Raw genomic sequence first — 23435 nt, forward strand, 5'->3', positions numbered from 1 at the left:
TTCTGAGACATCGAGGGATCACCAATTTAGTATTGGAGGGCAGCGTGGAGGGTATAAATCGTAGAGGGAGACCAAGAGATGAATACACTAAGCAGATTCAGAAGGATGTACGTTGCAGTAGGTACTGGGAGATGAAGAAGCTTGCAGAGGATAGAGTAGCATGGAGAGCTTCATCAAACCAGTCTCGGGACTGAAGACCACAACAACAACAACAAAAAGTGCAGTGGTGTAACAGCAGCGCTGGCTAACAGTAAAAACTATGCTCCAGGTTCATCTCGATATGCTAGTTTCGTTCATTTACTGGACACTTAACAAAGCTGCTTTCGTGCGATCCTCTTGAGCCAGGTGTGATATATGGTCTTGTTTACAAGGTGTGCGCCGCGGCGTGGGTGTACTGCCTGTTCCTGTCTGTGCCGCCGCTGCTGGGCTGGAGCCGCTACATCCCGGAGGGCTTCCTCACCTCCTGCTCCTGGGACTACCTGACGCGCACGCCCGCCAACCGCGCCTACTACATCTACCTGCTCGCCTTCGGCTTCGTCCTGCCCGTTTCCGTCATTGCGTACTGCTACACCTTCATCCTGGCTGCAATACACGCTCACGGCCGCGAGATGAAGGGTGTAGAGTCAGCAGGTTAGTTATTTTGTCTTTTCTTATTTATTTCGGAGCATCACAGATTGTGACAATAAGGAATTTGAGATTTGAAACTTGAAAACTGAAGAGTGAGCTAATTCTGAGAGAAAGCTAGTTAAAAATACCCTAAAAGTAACGAAAATGTACCTGTATTTTTAAAAATTTTTCAACAGATAGTCTTCCATCGTTTCATACGTTGCTAAAATATTATCGGGAGACATCAGGGCCATGCTATTTAAGATCCTGGCAATGATCTCCGTTCGGTGAAGACAAAGTTTCCGCAGTTACGGTTCAGTTGCAACCACTGATTGTCGATTAGGTCCGGTAGAGCTACGAAATAACGGGGATATTGATTGCTACATTTCACGCACTCTTCCCAATACTCCCAGAGACTTTCTATGAGATTAAGCAGGCCAGTTGAGATGGCACAGAGTGTCCGATTGTTCATCAAACTAGGAACGTGTGTGTGCAGCTCACTGATTACAGTTGGTGCCATCTTATACGAGGGCAGTTCAATAAGTAATGCAACACACTTTTTTCTGAAACAGGGGTTGTTTTATTCAGCATTGAAATACACCAGGTTATTCCCCAATCTTTTAGCTACACAACACTATTTTTCAACGTAATCTCCATTCAATGCTACGGCCTTACGCCACCTTGAAATGAGGGCCTGTATGCCTGCACGGTACCATTCCACTGGTCGATGTCGGAGCCAACGTCGTACTGCATCAATAACTTCTTCATCATCCGCGTAGTGCCTCCCACGGATTGCGTCCTTCATTGGGCCAAACATATGGAAATCCGACGGTGCGAGATCAGGGCTGTAGGGTGCATGAGAAAGAACAGTCCACTGAAGTTTTGTGAGCTCCTCTCGGGTGCGAAGACTTGTGTGAGGTCTTGCGTTGTCATGAAGAAGGAGAAGTTCGTTCAGATTTTTGTGCCTATGAACACGCTGAAGTCGTTTCTTCAATTTCTGAAGAGTAGCACAATACACTTCAGAGTTGATCGTTTGACCATGGGGAAGGACATCGAACAGAATAACCCCTTCAGCGTCCCAGAAGACTGTAACCGGCTGAGGGTATGGCTTTAAACTTTTTCTTGGTAGGGGAGTGGGTGTGGCGCCACTCCATTGATTGCCGTTTTGTTTCAGGTTCGAAGTGATGAAACCATGTTTCATCGCCTGTAACAATCTTTGACAAGAAATTGTCACCCTCAGCCACATGACGTGCAAGCAATTCCGCACAGATGGTTCTCCTTTGCTCTTTATGGTGTTCGGTTAGACAACGAGGGACCCAGCGGGAACAAACCTTTGAATATCCCAACTGGTGAACAATTGTGACAGCACTACCAACAGAGATGTCAAGTTGAGCACTCAGTTGTTTGATGGTGATCCGTCGATCATCTCGAACGAGTGTGTTCGCACGTTCCGCCATTGCAGGAGTCACAGCTGTGCACGGCCGGCCCGCACGCGGGAGATCAGACAGTCTTACTTGACCTTGCGGCGATGATGACACACGCTTTGCCCAACGACTCACCGTGCTTTTGTCCACTGCCAGATCACCGTAGACATTCTGCAAGCGCCCATGAATATCTGAGATGCCCTGGTTTTCCGCCAAAAGAAACTCGATCACTGCCCGTTGTTTGCAACGCACATCCATTACAGACGCCATTTTAACAGCTCCGTACAGCGCTGCCACCTGTCGGAAGTCAATGAAACTATACGAGACGAAGCGGGAATGTTTGAAAATATTCCACAAGAAATTTCCGGTTTTTTCAACCAAAATTGGCTGAGAAAAAAAAATGTGTTGCATTACTTATTGAACTGCCTTCGTAAGTCGGGTGTCCAGCGCATACCAATCATGAAAATGTAGAACAAGGGTAAATCTTGCACAGTGTGAACATTGAAATAAATATTCTGGATCATGTTCAAAGCAACCTAGAGGTAACCCAAGTTGTGGTATGAACAACATCGCCAAACATATCACACCAACCACTGGTCCGATTTACATCCACCAAACACTGGAGGTGAAATGCACCATTGGGCCTTTGGCATATACTATGATTCCTTTCTGCCTTTCCGTCACAACATTACACACAGTTCCACCTTACTGCACTGATGTCATATAATCGAATGATAAAAGTACATAAACTTCACTGTCGTGTTTCATGTTGACAATGGATGGTAAAATGACTGCCCAAACAAAAAGGAGGCTCTACAGTTACGTGTAAAAAATTTTAACAACAATATTGCGTGTGGAACAGACATTGATACACCGATTCCAGCGCTTAGGAAGAGTGTGTTGAAACTCCTGGGTTGCTGACGGATCTAGTTTTCCATGATATCCTGCCCTTCCTTAGCACACATGAAACACTGACTTTTATAGATTGTTTTAAGGGACCGAAGACATGCGAGTCACATGGGGCGATTGTACGGCTGAAGGGAGATTGTGCCATTACCTCCCACCGAAATTTTTGAAAGTCGATGAGTAGAGGTGCTTCTTCGTCGAAAAAGAAACTTGCCGTCACTTTTCCGATATCGGCGACGGAGAGGAGGGCCAGAATGCCACCAGTCTATACTCATCCGTTTTGGGATAGGATCAAATTGGTGAAAACGCGTTTCATCACACGCCACCATCTGTGCAATGAAACTTGTTCCTTGCACCACGTATCTCAGCAGGTGTGTCAGGAGACACCCAATCTCACCTTCTCTGATCCTCTGAAAAATGGTTACGCACTCAATGCCCATAACGAAGTTTCTCGTGTATTATGTAATGCACATTTCCTTTGCTTGTCGACGGTTCAACAGCAATGTCGGGCATGGTGATATCTCGATTCGACCGTACGAGCTGCTCCACAAACGGAATTGTGGCACCGGTGCTGACGGCGTGCATGTCCAAGTCCATGGCGTGGCACATCCCCGATGTTTACATGTCCTGCCTCATAACACTGACGCTATCAGCATTTTTGTGCACCATGTTAGACACAGCTTTCCGTAGACCTTTTTCATCCCGCGATAAGTTCGTTAACGGTGCTCCATTTCTGTTTGAAGAAACTGGTGTCCTCTGTTTGTGCTGATCGAGAGGACTCCAACATGCAACAAACTGCTTAAACAATTAGCCAGAAAGGACGAAAACAGTGCGCATACATTAACTGCGCTTGTTCAGCTGGGAATACCTCCACATCGTCTACATTGTGGGATTACATACAACGCCACTAGAGCGAACGTCTGCTCTATAGTTGGGCACATCTCATATCAACTCTACACCAAACACTGATGTCCAAATCTACCAGTGTTCAAGACGAACCTTTCTCGTGAAACATTGCAGGTTAACCAGCAAATTTTATCATTCTGGATTTATGCAAGCAGCATGTTTTTTCTTCTAATCTTTTTTTGGGTCATCAGACTTCTGTCTGGTTTAATGCGGCCCGCCACGAATTCCTTTCCTGCGCCAAACTCTTAATTTCAGAGTAGCACTTGCAACCTACTACGTCCTTAATTACTTGCTGCAGGTATTCCAACCTCTGTCTTCCACTGTAGTTTTTACCCTCTACAGCTCTTTCTAGTAACACGGAAGTCGTTCTCTGATGTCTTAGCAGATGTCTTGTCATCCTGTCCGGTGTCCTTGTCAGTATTTTCCACATATTCCTTTCCTCTCCAATACTGCGCAGAACCTCCTCATTCCTTACCTTTTTCAGCCCACCTAAATTTGAACATTTATCTGTAGCATCATATCTCAAATGCTTCGATTCTCTTCCCAATCTCGTTCTCCCACAGTCCGTTTTTCTCCACCGTACAATGCTTTGCTCCAAACGTACATTCTCAGAAAATTCTTCCTCAAATTAAGGCCTATGTTTGATACCAGTAACCTCACTTTAACAGGAATGCCCTTTTTGCCAGTGCTAGTCTGCTTTTTGATGTCCTCCTTGCTCCGTCCATTGTTGGTTAATTTGCTGCATAGATAATAAAAGTCATTGACTTCATCTACAGTGTGACCATTAAGTTTTTCGCTGTTCTCATTTTGGCTACTTCTCATTACTTTAGTCTTTCTTCGATTTACTCTCAATTCATATTCTGCACTAACTACACTGTCCATTCCATTCAGCATATCGTGTAATTCCTTTCCACTTCCATTTAGGATAGCAATTGCATCAGCGAACCGTATCATATATATCCTTTCACCTAGAGTTTTAATTCCACTCCTGAACCTTTCTTTTACTTCCCTCATTTTTTCCTCGCTGTACGGATTGAACCGTATGGGTGAAAGTCTACATCCCTGTCTTACACCCTTTTTAATCCGATCAATTCGCTCTTGGTCGTCCACACTTATTATTCCCTCTTGGCTCTCTCTCTACAGCTTACCCCTATTTTTCTCGGAATTTATATTTTCTTGCACCATTTCACACTGTCGAACGCTTTTTCCAGGTCGACAAATCCTATGAACAAGTCTTAATTTTCCTTTAGTCTTGCTTCAAACATTATCCACCGCAACGTTAGAATTGCCTCTCTGGTGCCCTTGCTTTTCCTAAAGTCAAACTGATCGTCATCTGGCACATCCTCAGTTTTCTAATCTATTCCTCTGTACATTATTCTTGTCAGCAACTTGGATGATTGTGTGATAATTCTCGCTCTTGTCAGCTCTAGCAGTGTTCGTAATGTGTGCATGATATTTTTCCGAAAGGCAGATGGTATGTCACCAGACTCATAGATTTCACACACCAACGTGAATAGTCGTTTTGTTGTCACTTCCCCCAATTATTTTAGAAATTCTCATGGAATATTATCTATCCCTTATGCCTTATTTAATCCTAAGTCCTCCAAAGCTCTAATCCTATATACAGGGTGTTTAAAAAATGACCGGTATATTTGAAACGGCAATAAAAACTAAACGAGCAGCGATAGAAGTACACCGTTTGTTGCAATATGCATGGGACAACAGTATATTTTCAGGCGGACAAACTTTCGAAATTACAGTAGTTACAATTTTCAACAACAGATGGCGCTGCGGTCTGGGAAACTCTATAGTACGATATTTTCCACATATCCACCATGCGTAGCAATAATATAGCGTAGTCTCTGAATGAAATTACCCGAAACCTTTGACAACGTGTCTGGCGGAATGGCTTTACATGCAGATGAGATGTACTGCTTCAGCTGTTCAATTGTTTCTGGATTATGGCGGTACACCTGGTCTTTCAAGTGTCCCCACAGAAAGAAGTCACAGGGGTTCATGTCTGGCGAATAGGGAGGCCAATCCACGCCGCCTCCTGTATGTTTCGGATAGCCCAAAGCAATCACACGATCATCGAAATATTCATTCAGGAAATTAAAGACGTCGGCCGTGCGATGTGGCCGGGCACCATCTTGCATAAACCACGAGGTGTTTGCAGTGTCGTCTAAGGCAGTTTGTACCGCCACAAATTCACGAAGAATGTCCAGATAGCGTGATGCAGTAATCGTTTCGGATCTGAAAAACGGGCCAATGATTCCTTTGGAAGAAATGGCGGCCCAGACCAGTACTTTTTGAGGATGCAGGGACGATGGGACTGCAACATGGGGCTCTTCGGTTCCCCATATGCGCCAGTTCTGTTTATTGACGAAGCCGTCCAGGTAAAAATAAGCTTCGTCAGTAAACCAAATGCTGCCCACATGCATATCGCCGTCATCAATCCTGTGCACTATATCGTTAGCGAATGTCTCTCGTGCAGCAATGGTAGCGGCGCTGAGGGGTTGCCGCGTTTGAATTTTGTATGGATAGAGGTGTAAACTCTGGCGCATGAGACGATACGTGGACGTTGGCGTCATTTGGACCGCAGCTGCAACACGGCGAACGGAAACCCGAGGCCGCTGTTGGATCACCTGCTGCACTAGCTGCGCGTTGCCCTCTGTGGTTGCCGTACGCAGTCGCCCTACCTTTCCAGCACGTTCATCCTTCACGTTCCCAGTCCGTTGAAATTTTTCAAACAGATCCTTTATTGTATCGCTTTTTCGGTCCTTTGGTTACATTAAACCTCCGTTGAAAACTTCATCTTGTCGCAACAACCTGTGTTCTAGGCGGTGGAATTCCAACACCACAAAAATCCTCTGTTCTAAGGAATAAACCATGTTGTCTACAGCACACTTGCACGTTGTGAACAGCACACGCTTACAGCAGAAAGACGACGTACAGAATGGCGCACCCACAGACTGCGTTGTCTTCTATATCTTTCACATCACTTGCAGCGCCATCTGTTGTTCAAAATTGTAACTACTGTAATTTCGAAAGTTTGTCCGCCTGAAAATGTACTGTTGTCCCAAGCATATTGCAACAAACGGTGTATTTCTATCGCTGCTCGTTTAGTTTTTATTGCCGTTTCAAATATACCGGTCATTTTTGAAACACCCTGTAACAAGTAAGTTACGACAGCGATACCACGACCAGTATGCTTCGTTAAGGAGGGGGACTAACATTTTGTCGGCTGAAGTTAATACAGGTGACAGCCCCTATGTTTTGTAGGCTGTAAAATTAATCTGCTCCTAAGTGTTTCAATGTAGTCCTGCAGGTACAACGTTCGATCAACCATAGAGTCAGGGTTTTCCTCGTCCCTTCTACATTTACATCTACATAAATACTCCGCAAGCCACCGTGTGGTGCGTACCCTGTACCACTACTTGTCATTGCCTTTCCTGTTCCATTCGCAAATAAATCGATGAGAAAACGACTGTCTGTTTGCCCCCGTATGAGCCCTATTTACGTGTTGTTCGAAACTATCGGTAAGAAATCTAGCAGTCCGCTTCTAAATTGCTTTGATGTATTTCTTCAGTCTGACTTGGTACGGATCCCAAACGCACGAGAGCTACTCAAGAATAAATCGCACCAGTGTCCTGTATGTAGTCGCATTCACAGGTTAACCAGTCTTTTCTAAAATTCTCCCATTTAACTGGAGTCGACTGTTTGCCTTCTCTACGACGTTCTCACATGCTCGTTCGAGCTCATATCGATTTGCATGCCCAGATATTCAAACAGCTTAGCTATGTCAAGCAGGAAACTATTAATACTGTATCCAAACGCTCCAGGTTAGATTTGCCTACGCATCCGCATGAACTTACATTTTTACGTGATGTCCACTGCCTCACTCCACAAAGAATTCCTTGAAAAACAGTCCGCTAATCAGTATCCTGGTAAAGGAAGGCTCTGAGTTGTCAGATTATTTAAATGGTGCTCCGATATACCAATAAGTTCGGAGTCTACATCTACAAGCAGTTAACTAGCTCTATCGCTAATAACTCTTACATTTTGATGCAACACTTCTGCTTTGCGAACTACCTAGTAGTAGAACGTTCTTCTTTCCGTTGTAATTTGCAACTGACTACGGCTCCCTAAATGCTGAGGACTGCTGCATGTTTCCTACACCAGGGTCTTCTCCACTTATCTCGGAAGGTTGGTAGAATCTATTGGCTGTACGCAAAGTAAAACTGAATGTCTCCTCCTCCCAGCTGCCTCCTTACAAACTGTCAGTTCATATCCCCATCACAATTCAACTATCTAAGTCCTCTTTTGCGTCTTGTAACTGCACCTGAAGGTAACATATCTTACGCTCCTGCAATCTATCAACTTACTTCTGTTACAAATTCTGCATTTCCGAGAGATGATCTCGCTAGAATGCACACTGTCTTCCCCACTGTATTCCCCACAATGAAAATACTTTGAACAAATCTTACACATTACCCCACTACTCACAAACCTACGCCAAAGCCCACAACACTTCTCACTCATGGTAAAATTTTAATAGTTACCCAAAAAACTAGACTTCTATGTTACCTAAGTTGAAATATAACAGTAGAACCATTTAAAGAACTAACACTAGTGATCCCAAAATTTTCGCTCCACTAAGAAAGCAACTACTTTTATCACTATTACTAAACCAAAACTGTCACAAATACCACCAAAACTTCACACAATTTCTTATCTAAAACCAGAAATTCAAGCGACCAACGAAATTAAACACATTGTACTAACATTTTACTAAAATATTTCACAATAAGACACGTCAGCCGAAAACTACTGTACGAAAATTAATAAATGACTTCATCGCACTAACAGCTTTAAAAACACAGTGGGCGAAAGTCGCTGAAAGTTTATTAAACCGTTATTTCGCCAGAAACAGCACGAGACACCGTTGAAAACTACTAAATCTAGTAGCTGGATAACATAGCGCAACCAACTTCGTCAGAACTTAAGAACAACTACAGCTGCAACTGCACGCCGCGAAATGTGAACACACTGCTAATATTTGGGTAAACGATTGAAAACTACTAGATTTAATATTCGAATAGAGTGCACAAACAACTTTGTCAGAACTGCTACAGTTGAAAATGCACGCGGCGAAATATGACACCCATTTTTCTTACTAAGACATACACGAATAAAAGCCCTTACTCTTATTTCGCATTTGATTAGTTCGTTTATTACTCTCAAGAATTGTGCGTCTTTAAATTCTAGAAGGCTGTGTCCTGTAGTCACCTTGTGATAACTAGACCTGTCCAACCAGACACTGTCAAAATGTAATGATAACGATAGCTGCCATGTCGCGTCTCATTCCGATGAACTGAATGTAGTTCCTTACAAATGATTTCATTATATAATCACAGTTACTTATTTGGGTGCAGTTAAAGTCTGTCATGAAAGCGTACATGGAATTTCCATTCGATTACAGTACCAGCCTTTTGAGTTGTGTCACACATGACAAAGTTTCAGACGCGTGTATACACATTCATGTACATCATGTCGAAACCTATTCAAAAAATTGGGCATATTAACCACAGCTTCTCAGTATATTTATTCCTTAATGAAGCTTGTTGTAAATAATACATCTCTTTTTCCAGCTAACTGCTTAGTACACCGTATCAATACTAGAATTAAGAGCAAATCACTTACTCTTGCCCAGAAAGGAGTCCAGTATTCAGCAACACATATTTTCAATAAGTCACCAGCAACCATTAAGAGCTTAGTTTCAGACAAGGCACAATTTAAACATAATTTAAAAGAAGTTTTGGTGGCCAACTCCTTCTCAACAAGTGCAGTAGACCATTTTAATGAAAATTTATTATACTTTAATTTTTGGCAATACTTGGTTGCAACAGCCAAGTAACTACCTACTGTGTGAATAATGGATCTGTGGAAAGCAGGTGTAAGTCTTAAGTCTGTAAACAGTGGAAGTTTAATTTTAAATCTTGTACATCATCTGACTGTTCTTAACTGAGGATCACTGAAATGAATAATTTACTTTAATTTTTGACAATACTTGGTTGTAATAGCCAAGAAACTAGCAAATGTCTGAATGGTGGATTTAATGAAAGCAGATGTAAGTATTAAACCTGTAAATATTAGAAGTTTAAATTTAATTCATGTATATAATTTTACTGTTTATTGACTGAGGATCATTAAAATTAATGAAACTCAAGTTTTTCTAATTACATTTTTGTAATGTGTTTATCTGACGTGTTCCACACCCAGGAGGATTCCCTCTTTTATGGGTCTATGGAATGAATAATTAAGCTAATCTAATCTAATCTTATACACGTCTCTCCGAAGAGGAAGTGAAGATGCCACACATTCCATTGCTACATAGTGGTAACGAAGCCTTTAAACCCAGAAATATTCATTGGATATAAAATGAGAATGGAAATGGGCTCGAATGTAATGCACCCCTAATTTTTCATGATACACATTCAGATGGATGAAAGTGAGTACTGACAAATCGAAGACCGTGGAAGTGTATGCGGATGTGGCTTGGCCTCGTTGCAGGGGGCCGACGCAGCTTCCACCGCGCCTCGACGCACCGCCCCCCCTGCTCGTCCACTGTGCGCTCGCTGGAGATCATCGTGACGCTGGTGCTGCTCTTCCTCATCTCGTGGACGCCCTACACCGTCGTCACGCTCATCGGCCAGTTCGGGGACGAGTCGTTCATCACGCCGTGGGTGGCCTCGCTGCCCGCCTTCTTCGCTAAGGTGCGTATTGTCCACCAACGTGTCATTAAATACGCAATAGCGGTGGTCTGAAAAGCAGGAATTTCACCAGGATGTGGAATTTCGTGGCTAAGGAAGGCGTTGTCAACAACTTAAAACTTTTACAGATTATTAGAAAAAAGTACCTAGAAAAGAGCAGAATATCTAAGATCCTCCTTCACATGTACCATAGACCTTGCCATTGGTGCCGTTTCTGAAGAAGTAAAATTTTTTAGCATCGAATGTAGGTACAAGTGTTGAGAAGTTATTTCTGATTACTTCTGTCTGGAGTGTAGCCATTTATGTACGTGAAATACGGACAATGAACACCTTAGATAAGAAAAGAATACGGGCTTTTAAAACGCGGTGCTACAGAAGAATTCTGAAGATTATATGAATAGATCGCGTAACTAATGAAGAGGTTACCTCCCATTACGAACGTGGGCGCCCTCAGTGACTGTGATCTGATTTATAAATGATAGAGCACAGCAATCAGTCGTCCCTTTTTGCAGGTTTTATTTGGCAAATTCAGATTTCGGCTGGTGCCTAGCCAAAACTGTGACTGACGCCCGAATAAGAGGGAAATGACATGCACTCAGACAACAAAATAGTGCGGCGATAATTGTTAGCCGGCCGCGGTGGCCAAGCGGTTCTAGGATCTTCAGTCCTGAACCGCGCGACTGCTACGGTCGCAGGTTCGAATCCTGCCACGGGCATAGATGTCTATGATGTCCTTAGGTTAGTTAGGTTTAATTAGTTCTAAGTTCTAGGCGACTGATGACCTCAGAATTTAAGTCCCATAGTGCTTGAAGCCATTTTTTGATAATTATTAGGCGGTAGCCGAAATTTGGATTTATTTCCCTAAAATAATGCGGCAAGTTATTCCAGAGTCGGTTCCTGCTACTGAGAAGGACTTCGAGAAAGTGGCTGAACGATGGAGTGGGATAAAAAGAATTTTGCTCTGATAGGAACGGGTGTTTCTGCTACCGTTGTTCAGACAAGAGCGTTAAAGCCTTTGTACAAGTTTCTTTTTTAATTCAGCACGGAAAAGGTTTCTGTATTTTTGTCGGGCATGGAGATACACTGATACCTTCTTGCACTTTACAGTTATGCGGTCAGTCAAATTTAGGTTTTAATCTATTGTGACTAGTTGGCTCTTTTTCGAAAGAGATAAGTTGATATTAACCCCATTTGGGATTAAAAATGGTACGGATTTTCGGTATTTCGCGCTCATGAGCGTAGAATAACCAAACGGTAACCCCTGGGTTTCGGATTGGTTCAGCTTTAACCCTCTATCCTGCGTCCGTTTTCGTAGTCGACGGAGTCGCTATTGAAATTCTCTTACGAGAAGTTCATTGGTTTTGCAGGGAGATGCAACCGGAGATTGTCGACGTACATGTGGTGGTTTCAGTAGGACGTAACTGATGAAACTTCATTGACACGCAGTGAAAGGAGTGTAGGACCTAATTCTGAATCCAGGAGGACAGTTGTTACTAACTGCTCCCATTATGACATCATGGTGCTGGACATGACGCATTACTGGTGAGACGTCAGTTATGATTGCCTGAACTGAACGAGTAATCAGCAGGATTCTGCATTCGGTCCAATGTGCCTGATATCATACAAGAGGTCTTCGTCAAATAGTGAATGCCGCTGTTGATTGACCTCGTTGTCGTTGCTCTGAAACTCATTTCAGCTGGACTTGTCTGAAATTGATCATCCACTCGGCGTCCACAATCTCTGTCTACTAGCTGCTAGCTCTTCACCAAACAAGATAGTTTTACCGGTCCTGCAGAGTATTCTAAGACTGTCACTATTTGTAGCAAAATGCTTCAAGTGTCGAGCACTGTATTACTGACGTGTGTGTTCGTCAGGCATCGGTGGTGTACAACCCGATCGTGTACGGTCTGTCGCACCCGCACTTCCGCGCGTCCATCAAGCAGTACCTGTCGGGCTACCGGGGGCCGTGCTCCGCCTCCGGGCTGCTGCCCACCGCGCCGCCGCCCACCACGTGGGGCAGCCTGGTGCTGCGCCGGCGGCCGCGCGCCGCCTCCAGCCCGGGCCACGTGCAGCACGTGCGCTGTTTCCTGCCACCGCAGCACCGACACCTTCACCACTACCACAGCGAGCCTCCAGACCCGCCCTCGCTCGACGGCAGCAGGTCACTGGTACGTCTCTTACTTTTTATTCGATACATACGAGGGCTGAACATCTGTATTCTTCATCTCTACATATTTTCAGCCCTCTGCCGGAAGAGGGATCCGAATGTTTTTCGTGTAATTGGGTGGTGTGTAACGTAACAATGTGTGTGTGTGTGTGTGTGTGTGAGAAACAGCGTGTTGTAATCGTGTCTCGAATTCGAAGAGTTCGTCCATGCATAGAACAGCCTCTCTTTCAGCATGACAATGCCTGACCACACACGAACGCCGCGACTTCTGCAACAAGCCGATGCCTCAGTTTTACTATCATCGATCATCCTCCATATATCCAGAATGAAATTTCACACTTCAGCGGAGCGTGCACTGATATGAAACTTCGTGGCAGATCAAAGCTATGTGCCGGACCGAGACTCGAACTCGGTTCCTTTACCTTTCGTAGGGAATATCCTTCCTTCCAGGAGTGCTAGTTCTCCGAGGTCTGCAGGAGAGCTTCTGTGAAGTCTGGAAGGTAGGAGATGAGGTACTGGCGAAATTAAAGCTGTGAGGACGGGTCGTGAGTCGTGCTGGGGTAGCACAGATGACATAGCTCTTGCCCGTGAATGGCAAAGATCCCGAGTTCGATTCTCGGTCCGGCGCTCAGTTTTAATCTGCCAGGAACTGTCTTATACAAACGGTTTTGTAGATTCTTAATGTTGAACACAGAGAGCTTTAAAGAGCATTTCTGGACAGAACAAGAGGTTAAATTCAAAGTAAAGGCTGCTTATAATCGTAGACACATATTCTCAAAACCGATTTAGTACAAATCAGATGCATTAAGTCATATACAAGAGACACCCACTGAGGAGACCAAGTTTATATGATACCTCCTAATATCGTATCAGACCACCTTCTGGCCGGCGTAGTGCAGGAACTCGAAGACCCATGGACTCAACAAGTCGTTTTAGGCCTCTCCAGAAATAATGAGCCCTGCTGCCTCTATAGCCGTCCATAATTTCCGTAGTATTGTCGCTGCAGGATTCTGCGCATGAACTGACATGTCGACTACCTCCCATAAATGTTCGGTGGGACTTATACCGGGGCTCTGGGTGGCCAAATTATTCGAAAGAATTATTAAAAATTTTCGTCAAACCAATCGCCAGCAATTGTGACCCTGTGACATGGTACACTGACATCAATAAAAATTCCATCGTTATTTGTGACCACGAAGTCCATGAATGGCTGCAAATGGTCTCCAAGTAGCTGAATATAACCATTTCCTGTCAGTTATTGGTTCAGTTGGACAGAGGACCAAGTCCATTCCACGCACACACAGGCCGCACCATTACGGAGGCACCACAAGATTGCACTGTGCTTTATTGATAACTTGGGCCACGGCTTTAAAAGCGGTGGCTCGTTTTTTTTTTATTTTTACAGGTTACCATTCCTTGCTGTAGGGGCTGTGATTTTTTTATATTTTTTGTCTAAACCAGCAAGGCAAAACAGAGGCCACTACTTCCACCACATGAAGTGGATTTAGTGCTCACCTACTCACAATATGCTGTGAACACTTCCCAGTTTATCACTGCGGAATAGTTGAACATGATGACTACCATGCGTGAAATGGTCGTGCCAGGCGCGCGGTACGGAATTTTTATACTATCGTCAGTGGCGCGAGACCTGCACGACCGTTATAGTTCCGCATTATTCTGTTACACTAGGGGTGAGTTCACGTAAGGCAAGAGAGAGCATGTAAGATTTACGGACTCATTTATTAAACAGTTGAGAATCGAACAATAATACAACCAAATGGGGGTGGGGGGAAGAAAGATTCGATTTCAACAGCCTGCCCTAACGTACGTTCATAACACGCCATGATAGCAGGATAAAAGGAATTTTAGTAACGATCGCCGTATTATCAAACAGAATCCCATTTAGTAAAGGAAGGGGTTGCAGGCGTTCAGCGACCACCACCAGGCATTAGCCAAGACTAAGAAGATGCTACTGTGCGTGAATCGCTCCGTAGCCTCCCGTACTGAAGCAATAAAACCGCAAGACGCGAAACTATTCACAATGACCTATCAGGTTCCCTGTGGGCCGCAGGGCGCGAATCTAAGGTGCACGTCGGCGCTCATGCTTACCGAACTTCATCTCCTGGAAGCGGCACCTCCGATCTCCGGCACGGTCACACTGGAACTGCCAGCTACTGTTGTCCACCACGCATCCGCGGAGGGCGGTTGGCGCGAAAAACGGGCGCGCACATGAACTGGCCAATCATAGGGCCGGAATTTCACAGGGAGGTGACCTCGCGACGTTAAAATTGAGCAGAAATGGCGGTTACATGGTTGGTAAGACAGGTTGAGGAACTGAGAACAGGAGAAACTATGGCCACTACAGAATGTTCAGACGACACCACGCGCTACCCTGGCGATCGGAAAAGGGATGGGAAACGGGAAGCCATTATGGCTGCTAGGAAGACTGCTGCCCTCGCCCATAAATAAAGAAAATTCCTGGCGCCAAGCATCTCTCACAGAATAGTGTGAGACAAACTGTAAAAAATCGTCAAATAAATCAGGCAACCCATACAAATTTTTACACTATCTGAATTATTACTTTACCGAGTACGAGAATGCTGGGATTAGAAATATGAAATACAAGCACTGAATTGTGAAGGAAGTGCACGTCTTTCAGCCTCGTGAGGTCTGCGACACACTCGAAGTCTACTGTCAGCTCTTACCAACTGACTCATCTGAGCAGGCCACGGTTTTCCAGTCGCATGGGTCCAACAAATATTGTCACGAGCTCAGGAGAGGCGCTGCAGGCGATGTCGTGCTGTTAGAAATGGCACTCGCGTCAGTCGTCTGTGCCATCGCCAGTTAACAGCGTACTTCGCTGCACTGTCCTGACTAATATGTTCGTCGAGGTTCCACACTGAATTTGACTGTTATTTCACGTAGTGTTTCTTGTCTGTTGTTAAGTGAAGGCCGTCCATCATTGAATTGTGCATGATGAGAAGTAATGCTTAAAATTTGGTATTCTCGATATACTCTTCACATTGTGGATTTCGGATTACTGAATTCCCTAGCAATTCCCGAAATGCAGTGTCGCATGCGCCGTAGCTCCAACTACCATTTCGCGTTGTGCGGCCATAATCAGGTTGAAAATCTTTTCACGCGAATCACCTGAGTACAAATAACAACTCCGTTAATGCACTGCACTTTTATACCTTGTCCACACGATACTTTCGGCATCTGTGTATATGCATATCGCTATCCTATGACTTCTGTTAGCCCGAGGTGGCCGAGCGGTTCTAGGCGCTACAGTCTGGAACCGCGCGACCGCTACGGTCGCAGGTTCGAATCCTGCCTCGGGCATGGATGTGTGTGATGTCCTTAGGTTAGTTAGGTTTAACTAGTTCTAAGTTCTAGGGGACTAATGACCTCAGCAGTTGAGTCCCATAGTGCTCAGAGCCATTTGAGCCATTTGAACCCATAGTGCTCAGAGCCAACTTCTATTACCTCAGTGTATAAAACACCAAAATAAGGCACATAATTTGCGAGTTTACAGAAATCAGACAGTGCCAATAGCCGCCCAAATATACAGAAGGTGGGCAGAAACGGTGAATAAACAACTGACAAGATGATTAATAGACAGGCAACTAGTTCGGTAAACAGCAAATGACAAATAATGCTGGCTGGCTATAATCAGCTGTTTTGTCAAAATAGATGCCTTTTCCACAGATGTGTGAGAAGTTTACAAAAGTCGTTTTCTAAATGCCACGTGACAGAACCAAACAACGAACCTCCGATAAATAAGGCACTAAAACAAGGCTAACCTGCACTATAGCACGTACATATAGACAGAATTGGCTCAAATGGTTCAAATGGCTCTGAACACAATGCGACTTAACTGCTGACGTCATCAGTCGCCTAGAACTTAGAACTACTTAAACCTAACTAACCTAAGGACATCACACACATCCACGCCCGAGGCAGGATTCGAACCTGCGACGGGAGCAGTCGCTCGGCTCCAGACTCTAGCGCCTAGAACCGCACGGCTACTCCGGCCGGCCTAGACAGAATTGAACACGATTCCAACTGAACATATGACACCAATGCATAGAATACGTTTGACTAGCAGTGGAAGCATTAAACAGTATTCTAATTAAATACAGAGCGCCAATGAAATAAGCCAACTGGGCAACACTAAGCGCTAAAGACTAATCTAATGAAAGGCTGAAACCATTAATGAATTAAAAGGCTGGTGACTATTAAATAAATACGATTTCTGTAAAATTCACGACACTAGATAACACATCAATGCACTGCTGGAATGTAATACAAGACACTTTACAGAAGGCTGGCAAACACGGTGTAAGTAAAAAGCCAGGCAAGTAAATTACAGAATGAATTAACATGAAGCGCATCCTCCGAATACAAACGACAGCAACGCTGCTCGGTAATATGGCGAATATATCACACATCAAAATATAATACATAATAGCCACCAACCGCGATAACATGTCCATAAAATCGACAAAAATATAGCCTAGTAGCAAAACATAAACCAGCGCCTGTGGCTCACAGCACTCAGACGCGCAGAATGACACTCATATCAAGCACACCCAAAAGCAACGAGAACAAAATGGCCTCAGCATACAGTCCACAGCAAGGGCACGCATCGCTACACAAAGCAGGTCGTTGCCTTCAATGATCAAGATGCTGAAATTTAAACTCCAACTGGTATGCTGGCAACCACAGCTCTCCACAGATCAATCATGCACTTTTCAGCGATGTTCAACAGTGCACACACAAACACGCCCTGAGTAATCGTGGACCACTAACTGCCAACCACTGCCAGCAAGTCGCTTTCCCATAGCTAGCCGAACACGCCTCTACATCCCAGTCAGCCGCTCCTTAAGCGACCTTTTGCGACCAGGCATCCTCTGGTGTTCCAGCAACGAGCTAGAGCCAACACAGGGCCGTTACAATCGATAGGCTGCAACCAAGGAAGTCGCAGGTGCACGTCACATGTATACTTGATCAATACACAAGTATTACGGAGATGCTTCGGAAATTGAAAGGAGAATCCCTGGAGAAAAGGCGACGTTCTTTTCGAGGATCACTGTAGAGAAAATTCAGAGAACCGATATTTGAAGTTGACTGAGAAACCATTCTACTGTTGCCAACGCACTTTTCGTATAAGAACCAGGAATATAAGATATGACAAATTACTGCTCTTGTGGAGGCATATAGATACGTTTCCCTTTGAGCTATTAGCGAGTGCTACACCACAAGAAATGACTGGTAGTCGTGCAAGGTACCCTTGCCATCATATTGTGGCTTGTGGAGTATGTATGAAACTGTAGATGTAGATATACGCCTCGTATAAGGATTCCCCAGCATTAGGGCTTGCTAGATATTGCACAATATTATACTTCGACTGACTCTAATTCGCTGTAAATGTTATAGGGCAGTCCAACTTCATGGCCACCACGTTAACCAGATATAACCCCCGTTGACTGCTTTTTGTGGGATTACATTAAAGATAAAGTGTTAATTTCACCATTTCCCGATGCGCGAGATCTCACAGCATGAACATAGGGTGCTGTAGGGACATTTATGGAAGGGGCGTTGCCAAATTTGCCGGCCACGATGGACGAGCGGTTCTAGGCGCTTCAGTCCGGAACCGCGCGGCTGCTACGGTCGCAGGTTGGAATCCTGCCTCGGGCATGGATGTGTGTGATGTCCTTAGGTTAGTTAGGTTTAAGTAATTCTAAGTTCTGTTAAGTCCCATAGTACTCAGAGCCGTTGCCGAACTGAGTCTACCATTTGAACCAAATCGTAACTGTATCTAGCATAATGCCTTAGAAGCAGATGTTTGTAATAAGGTAAGGAGTTTATGCTGACCATGAATATCCATCTGCACTGCATAGGAATTATAGAATATGCCCAAATGAAAATCATACTACTGTTACATGTAAAGATATTTTAATAACGGTAGTATAAGAACAGCTCATGTAAAACTGTAAAATTATACACAACTGGCAATGACTTTGATACACGGAACAGAATGTGTAAGAAGGAAGTGGAGGGCTTCAGTGAAGAAATTCCTGGTCTGATGAAAAATCCGGTTTTCAATGATATCCTGCACTTCCTTGTCATAGGTGAACCTCTGACTTTTCAGAGGTTGTTTTAAGTGGCGCAAGATATTAGAGTCACACGGCGAGATGTCGGTGTTGTACAGGACCTTCTATGGAAATGTTTGAAGGGGGTTTGGCGTCGTCTTTGCCGTATGTCATGTAGAATTGTCCTGAAGGAGCACTATTCCAGTCGAGAGCTTGCCCTTGTGCAGGTGTTGCAATACTGTTTAATGTTAACTGTTCCACCTATTGCAAGCTTGTCGATGAATGGAGGTCCTTCTTCATCGAAAAAGAAACTGGGCATCACTTTTCTCCTCTTTTCTTCTCTTTGGGGCAGACTGGGGGGAAGCAGCAATCCCATACTTATTCGTTTACAGACGTGGTCGAAGAGTCGAGACAATTTTTTGTCCCATGTCGCGATCTGAGCAATGAAATCCGTGCCTTGCTCAACGTACTGCATCGGATGGGTGAGGCAAACGTATATTCTCGCAGTCTTCTGAATCTCTGAAAGATGTTTCGGTGCCCACTGTGCCCGAACTTGTGTATGACGCCGTTTCACGAGGATTATGTGATGCACAGTTCCTTTCCTTACCCACAGTTCTACAACAATCTGCTCTTCGACAACCGAAATCGTCGCTCTGGTGACGACAAATGCGCCAGTCCAGGGTGTTTACATGGCCTGCATTATAACACTGACACCACCTAAGTATTGTACATCATGCGAGACACTGCCTTCCACACTCCTCTTTCATAAAGGGATACCAGGAGTAGAAGTGTGAAATTGGAATTTGGTTGTAATAATTACGCGTCTGCTGACAGAATGAGATTTTCACTCTGCAGCGGAGAGTGTACTGATATGACACTTCCTGGCAGAATAAAACTGTGTGCCGGTCCGAGACTCATACTCGGGACCTTTGCCTTTCGCGGACGAGTGCTCTACCATCTCAGTTATCCAAGCAAGACTCATGACCCATCCTCACAGCTTCAATTCTGCCAGTACCTCGTCTCCTACATTCCTCGTCTCCTTCCTTTCGAAGTTGTGAGGTGAAGTCGGAACTATATGGAGGATGAAACTTCCTGGCAGATTAAAACTGTGTGCCGGACCGAGACTCGAAATCGAGACCTTTGCCTTTCGGGCAAGTTCGAGTCTCGGCCCGGCACACAGTTTTGATCTGTCAGGCAGTTTTATGGCAGCGCACAATCCACTGCAGAGTGAAAATCTCATTCTGGAAACATCCCCAAGGCTGTGGCTAAGTCATGTCTCGTCAATATCCTTTCTTCCAGAAGTGCTACTTCTGCAAGTTTCGCAGAAGAGCTTCTGTGAAGTTCGGAAGACGGGAGACGAGGTACTGGCAGAATTGAGGCTGTGAGGACGTGTCATGAGCCATACCTGAGTAGCTCAAATGGATAATGGCGCCACGGTAGCTCAGCTTGTTCGGTCAGAGGGTTAGCTACCCTTCAGCAACAAAAAACTGAGTGAACAGATCAACAGAGAACCTACATGGGTGTAATCGGACGTCCACCTCAAACAAATTCAACGAACAATATAGAACAAAATGAGATTAAAAAATAGATTTTAATCTACCAGAAAGTTCCATTCCACTTCCGAAACTGATAAACAATATTTTATTCAAAATAATCTCCACTTCAGTTTATACATTTATACCACCCCTTCGGCACGCTATGAATGCCAAGGGAAAATCAGCGAGCCATTTTCGTATATTTTCATACGAATTGAACCATTGTTCAGCGAGAACGTGTCCCAGTGATGCAAGTAAATGATAATTGGACGGAGCCAAGCCTGGAAAATAAGCCGCATGCCCAACTGAACGCCTCGATCGTTTTCCTGACCCGTTTTGCTGTGTGTGATCATAGAGCAATATGAATTTTGTGTTGCCTTTTTCATATTCCTGTCGTTTTTCTCGTAATAACTCGATTTACATCAATCATTTGCTGTTGGTAGCGATAAGTGTTAACGGTTTCTCCAGACATAATAAATGACATCCTGCTGATCCCACCAAAGCTGATCTTCTTTTCTAAGCGATTAGGTCGTGCAGCAGATGTCGACGGTTGTCCTGGATTCACCCATGATTTACGACGCTTAGGTTTCTCAAAATATATCCATTTTTCATCACCTGCAACTATTAGATGGATTTTATTTATTTATTTTTTTATTTTTTTTTTTTTTTTTGGGAGCATCATTTCACAAGTGGTCTTTCGATTTGCATGTTGTTAGATCATGTGGAACCCATTTTCCCACTTTCTTTAGCTTTCAACACAGGAAAAATTGCTTTCTGCGTCACTTTCAACTGTTCGGCTAGTTCCTGTTCAGTTTAGCTTGAGTGTCATATTCATCCAACAAGTCCTGCCGTTCGTTGTCTTAGAAATTTTTTGGTGGTTTCCCGCGCTCGTCGTTTCTCACATCAGAATCACCACTTTCGAATTTTTTGAACCACTCGAAATTCTGTGGTTTTCGATGTATGTTCGACGATAGCTTCGACAAGCGTTCGACGCGATTCTACAGCAGCTTCCTTCAAATAATAACAGAAATCCTGTCCGCAAATCGTAGTTTATAGGCACAAAACTCGACATGTTTACAGGTTTGAAATAGATACCGATGCATGGAACTTGGGTGACTGTGTGCCAACCTTTCCAGGAAGTAGATGGTGCTGCAGAGGCGGTCTCACCGGCACTTCACTGATGGCTAGCACCATATACAGGGAAAGTACGGTTTTATACTTTTACACCTTGTAGTTTTGTGAAGCGGGCTGTCCTTCTGTGCGAAGAAATTGGATAACTGCTATTTCTACTGATTTGGAGGTATCCATCACGCAACGAACAGCAGAAACAGATTTACTGCTAAATTATGAGGATTTTGCTATGAAGATATCAACTCCGCAACTGGGAATACTACCAGGCCATCTGTCGGCAAACATATGACCCCTCCTCGGATTACATACAACGTCTACAAGCACATTCCCCCTCCCTCCCCTTTCCCCCATGGGATTAAAGATACTCTATGTGACCAAAAGTATCCGGACACATGGTTGAAAATGACTTACAAGTTCGTGGCGCCGTCCATCGGCAATGTTGGAATTCAATATGACCCACTCTTAGCCTTGATGACAGCTTCCACTCTCACAGGCATACGTTTAATCAGGTGCTAGAAGGTTTCTTGGGGAACGCCAGCCCATTCTTCACGGAGTGCTGCACTGAGGAGAGGTATCGAGGTCGGTCGGTGAGGCCTGGCACGAAGCCGGCGTTCCACAACGTCCCAAAGGTGTTCAATAGAATTTAGGTCAGGACTCTGCGCAGGTCAGTCCATTACTGGGATGTTAGTGTCGTGTAAGCACTCCACCATAGGCTCTGCATTGTGAACAGGTGCTCGACCGTGTTGAAAGACGCAGTCGCCATTCCCGAATTGCTCTTGAATAGTGGGGAGCAAGAAGGTGTTTAAAACATCAATGTCGACGTGCTGTGATAGTGCCACGCAAAACAACAAGGGGTGCAAGCCCCCTCCATGGAAAACACCACCACACCATAACACCACCGCCTTCGAATTTTACTGTGTAGACGCACTAACAGATGACGCTCAGCGGGCTTTCGCCATATCCACACCCTGCCACATTGTGTACCCTGATTCGTCATTCCACACAACGTTTTTTCACTGTTCAGTCGTCCAATGTTTACTCTCCTTACACCAAGCGAGGCGCCGTTTGGCATTTGGCGGCGTGATGTGTGAAATCCAAGTTTGTCACCTCCCACCTAACTATCACAGTGTAAGTAGGCTGTTTAGGTTTTTTTGTTGGTAACGCCACGTAGCACTATGTATGAAAATCACTGGCTGTGCTGTGTGCAGTCTGTGGCTGGTTTGCATTGTTGTTTGCTATTGTAGTTTTGGGCAGCTGGATGTTAACAGCGCGTAGCGTTGCGCAGTTGGAGGTGAGCCGCCAGCAGTGGTGGATGTGGAGAGTGAGATGGCGGAGTTTTGAGAGCGGATGATCTGTAAATTTGTAAGACTGGATGTCATGAACTGATATATATATATATATCAGTTCATGACATCCAGTTCCAGTGAGTTTGCCTTATGCTGCTGTGTAAGGCGTGTGACCTTGAACGGGACTTAGCCGCTGAGCGAGGCAGCCGGGCAACACGGGCCCTAGATTTACTAGGCCCGTGTTGCTGGAAAATCAAACTGTGCATTGCGCAATCGGGACTGATAAGGCGCGCTGGCGCTGTGCGCGCCTGGTGGGGGACAGGAAGTACATCCTGTTCTGAGGCAGCAGCATGCTCAGTCGACTCGAGGCAGCCGCACGAAGCACACAGCCATGCCGTACCGTCGCAGAAGATACAGGAGGAGCAGACTTCCAGTCTACAAGACAGTGGATACTTTTAGTTTTGTTCCAAATAATGTTTCTCAAGAGGAGCTACTGACTGGTCCAATCACATTTGTTGGATGCAAGATTAATTTTTCATGTACCACTACTGAACTTGTTCCTGGTAATTCATGGTTAACACTTGCTGTAGTACGAGGTAGTGATAA

General features: G+C 44.6%; 1 protein-coding gene across 1 annotated transcript in view; it reads left to right on the plus strand.

Annotated features, from left to right (window-relative positions):
• Positions 1–23435, plus strand: part of LOC124710762 (melanopsin-like) — a 178850-nt gene that overhangs the window by 154170 nt on the left and 1245 nt on the right. The window contains exons 5-7 of the mRNA XM_047240955.1: positions 372–630; positions 10416–10618; positions 12490–12783. Coding sequence (XP_047096911.1) covers positions 372–630; positions 10416–10618; positions 12490–12783 — 756 coding nt within the window. The remainder of the gene's footprint in view (positions 1–371; positions 631–10415; positions 10619–12489; positions 12784–23435) is intronic.

The sequence above is a fragment of the Schistocerca piceifrons genome, chromosome 1 (assembly GCF_021461385.2).
Source record: "Schistocerca piceifrons isolate TAMUIC-IGC-003096 chromosome 1, iqSchPice1.1, whole genome shotgun sequence".
Classification (NCBI taxonomy): Eukaryota; Metazoa; Arthropoda; class Insecta; order Orthoptera; family Acrididae; genus Schistocerca; species Schistocerca piceifrons.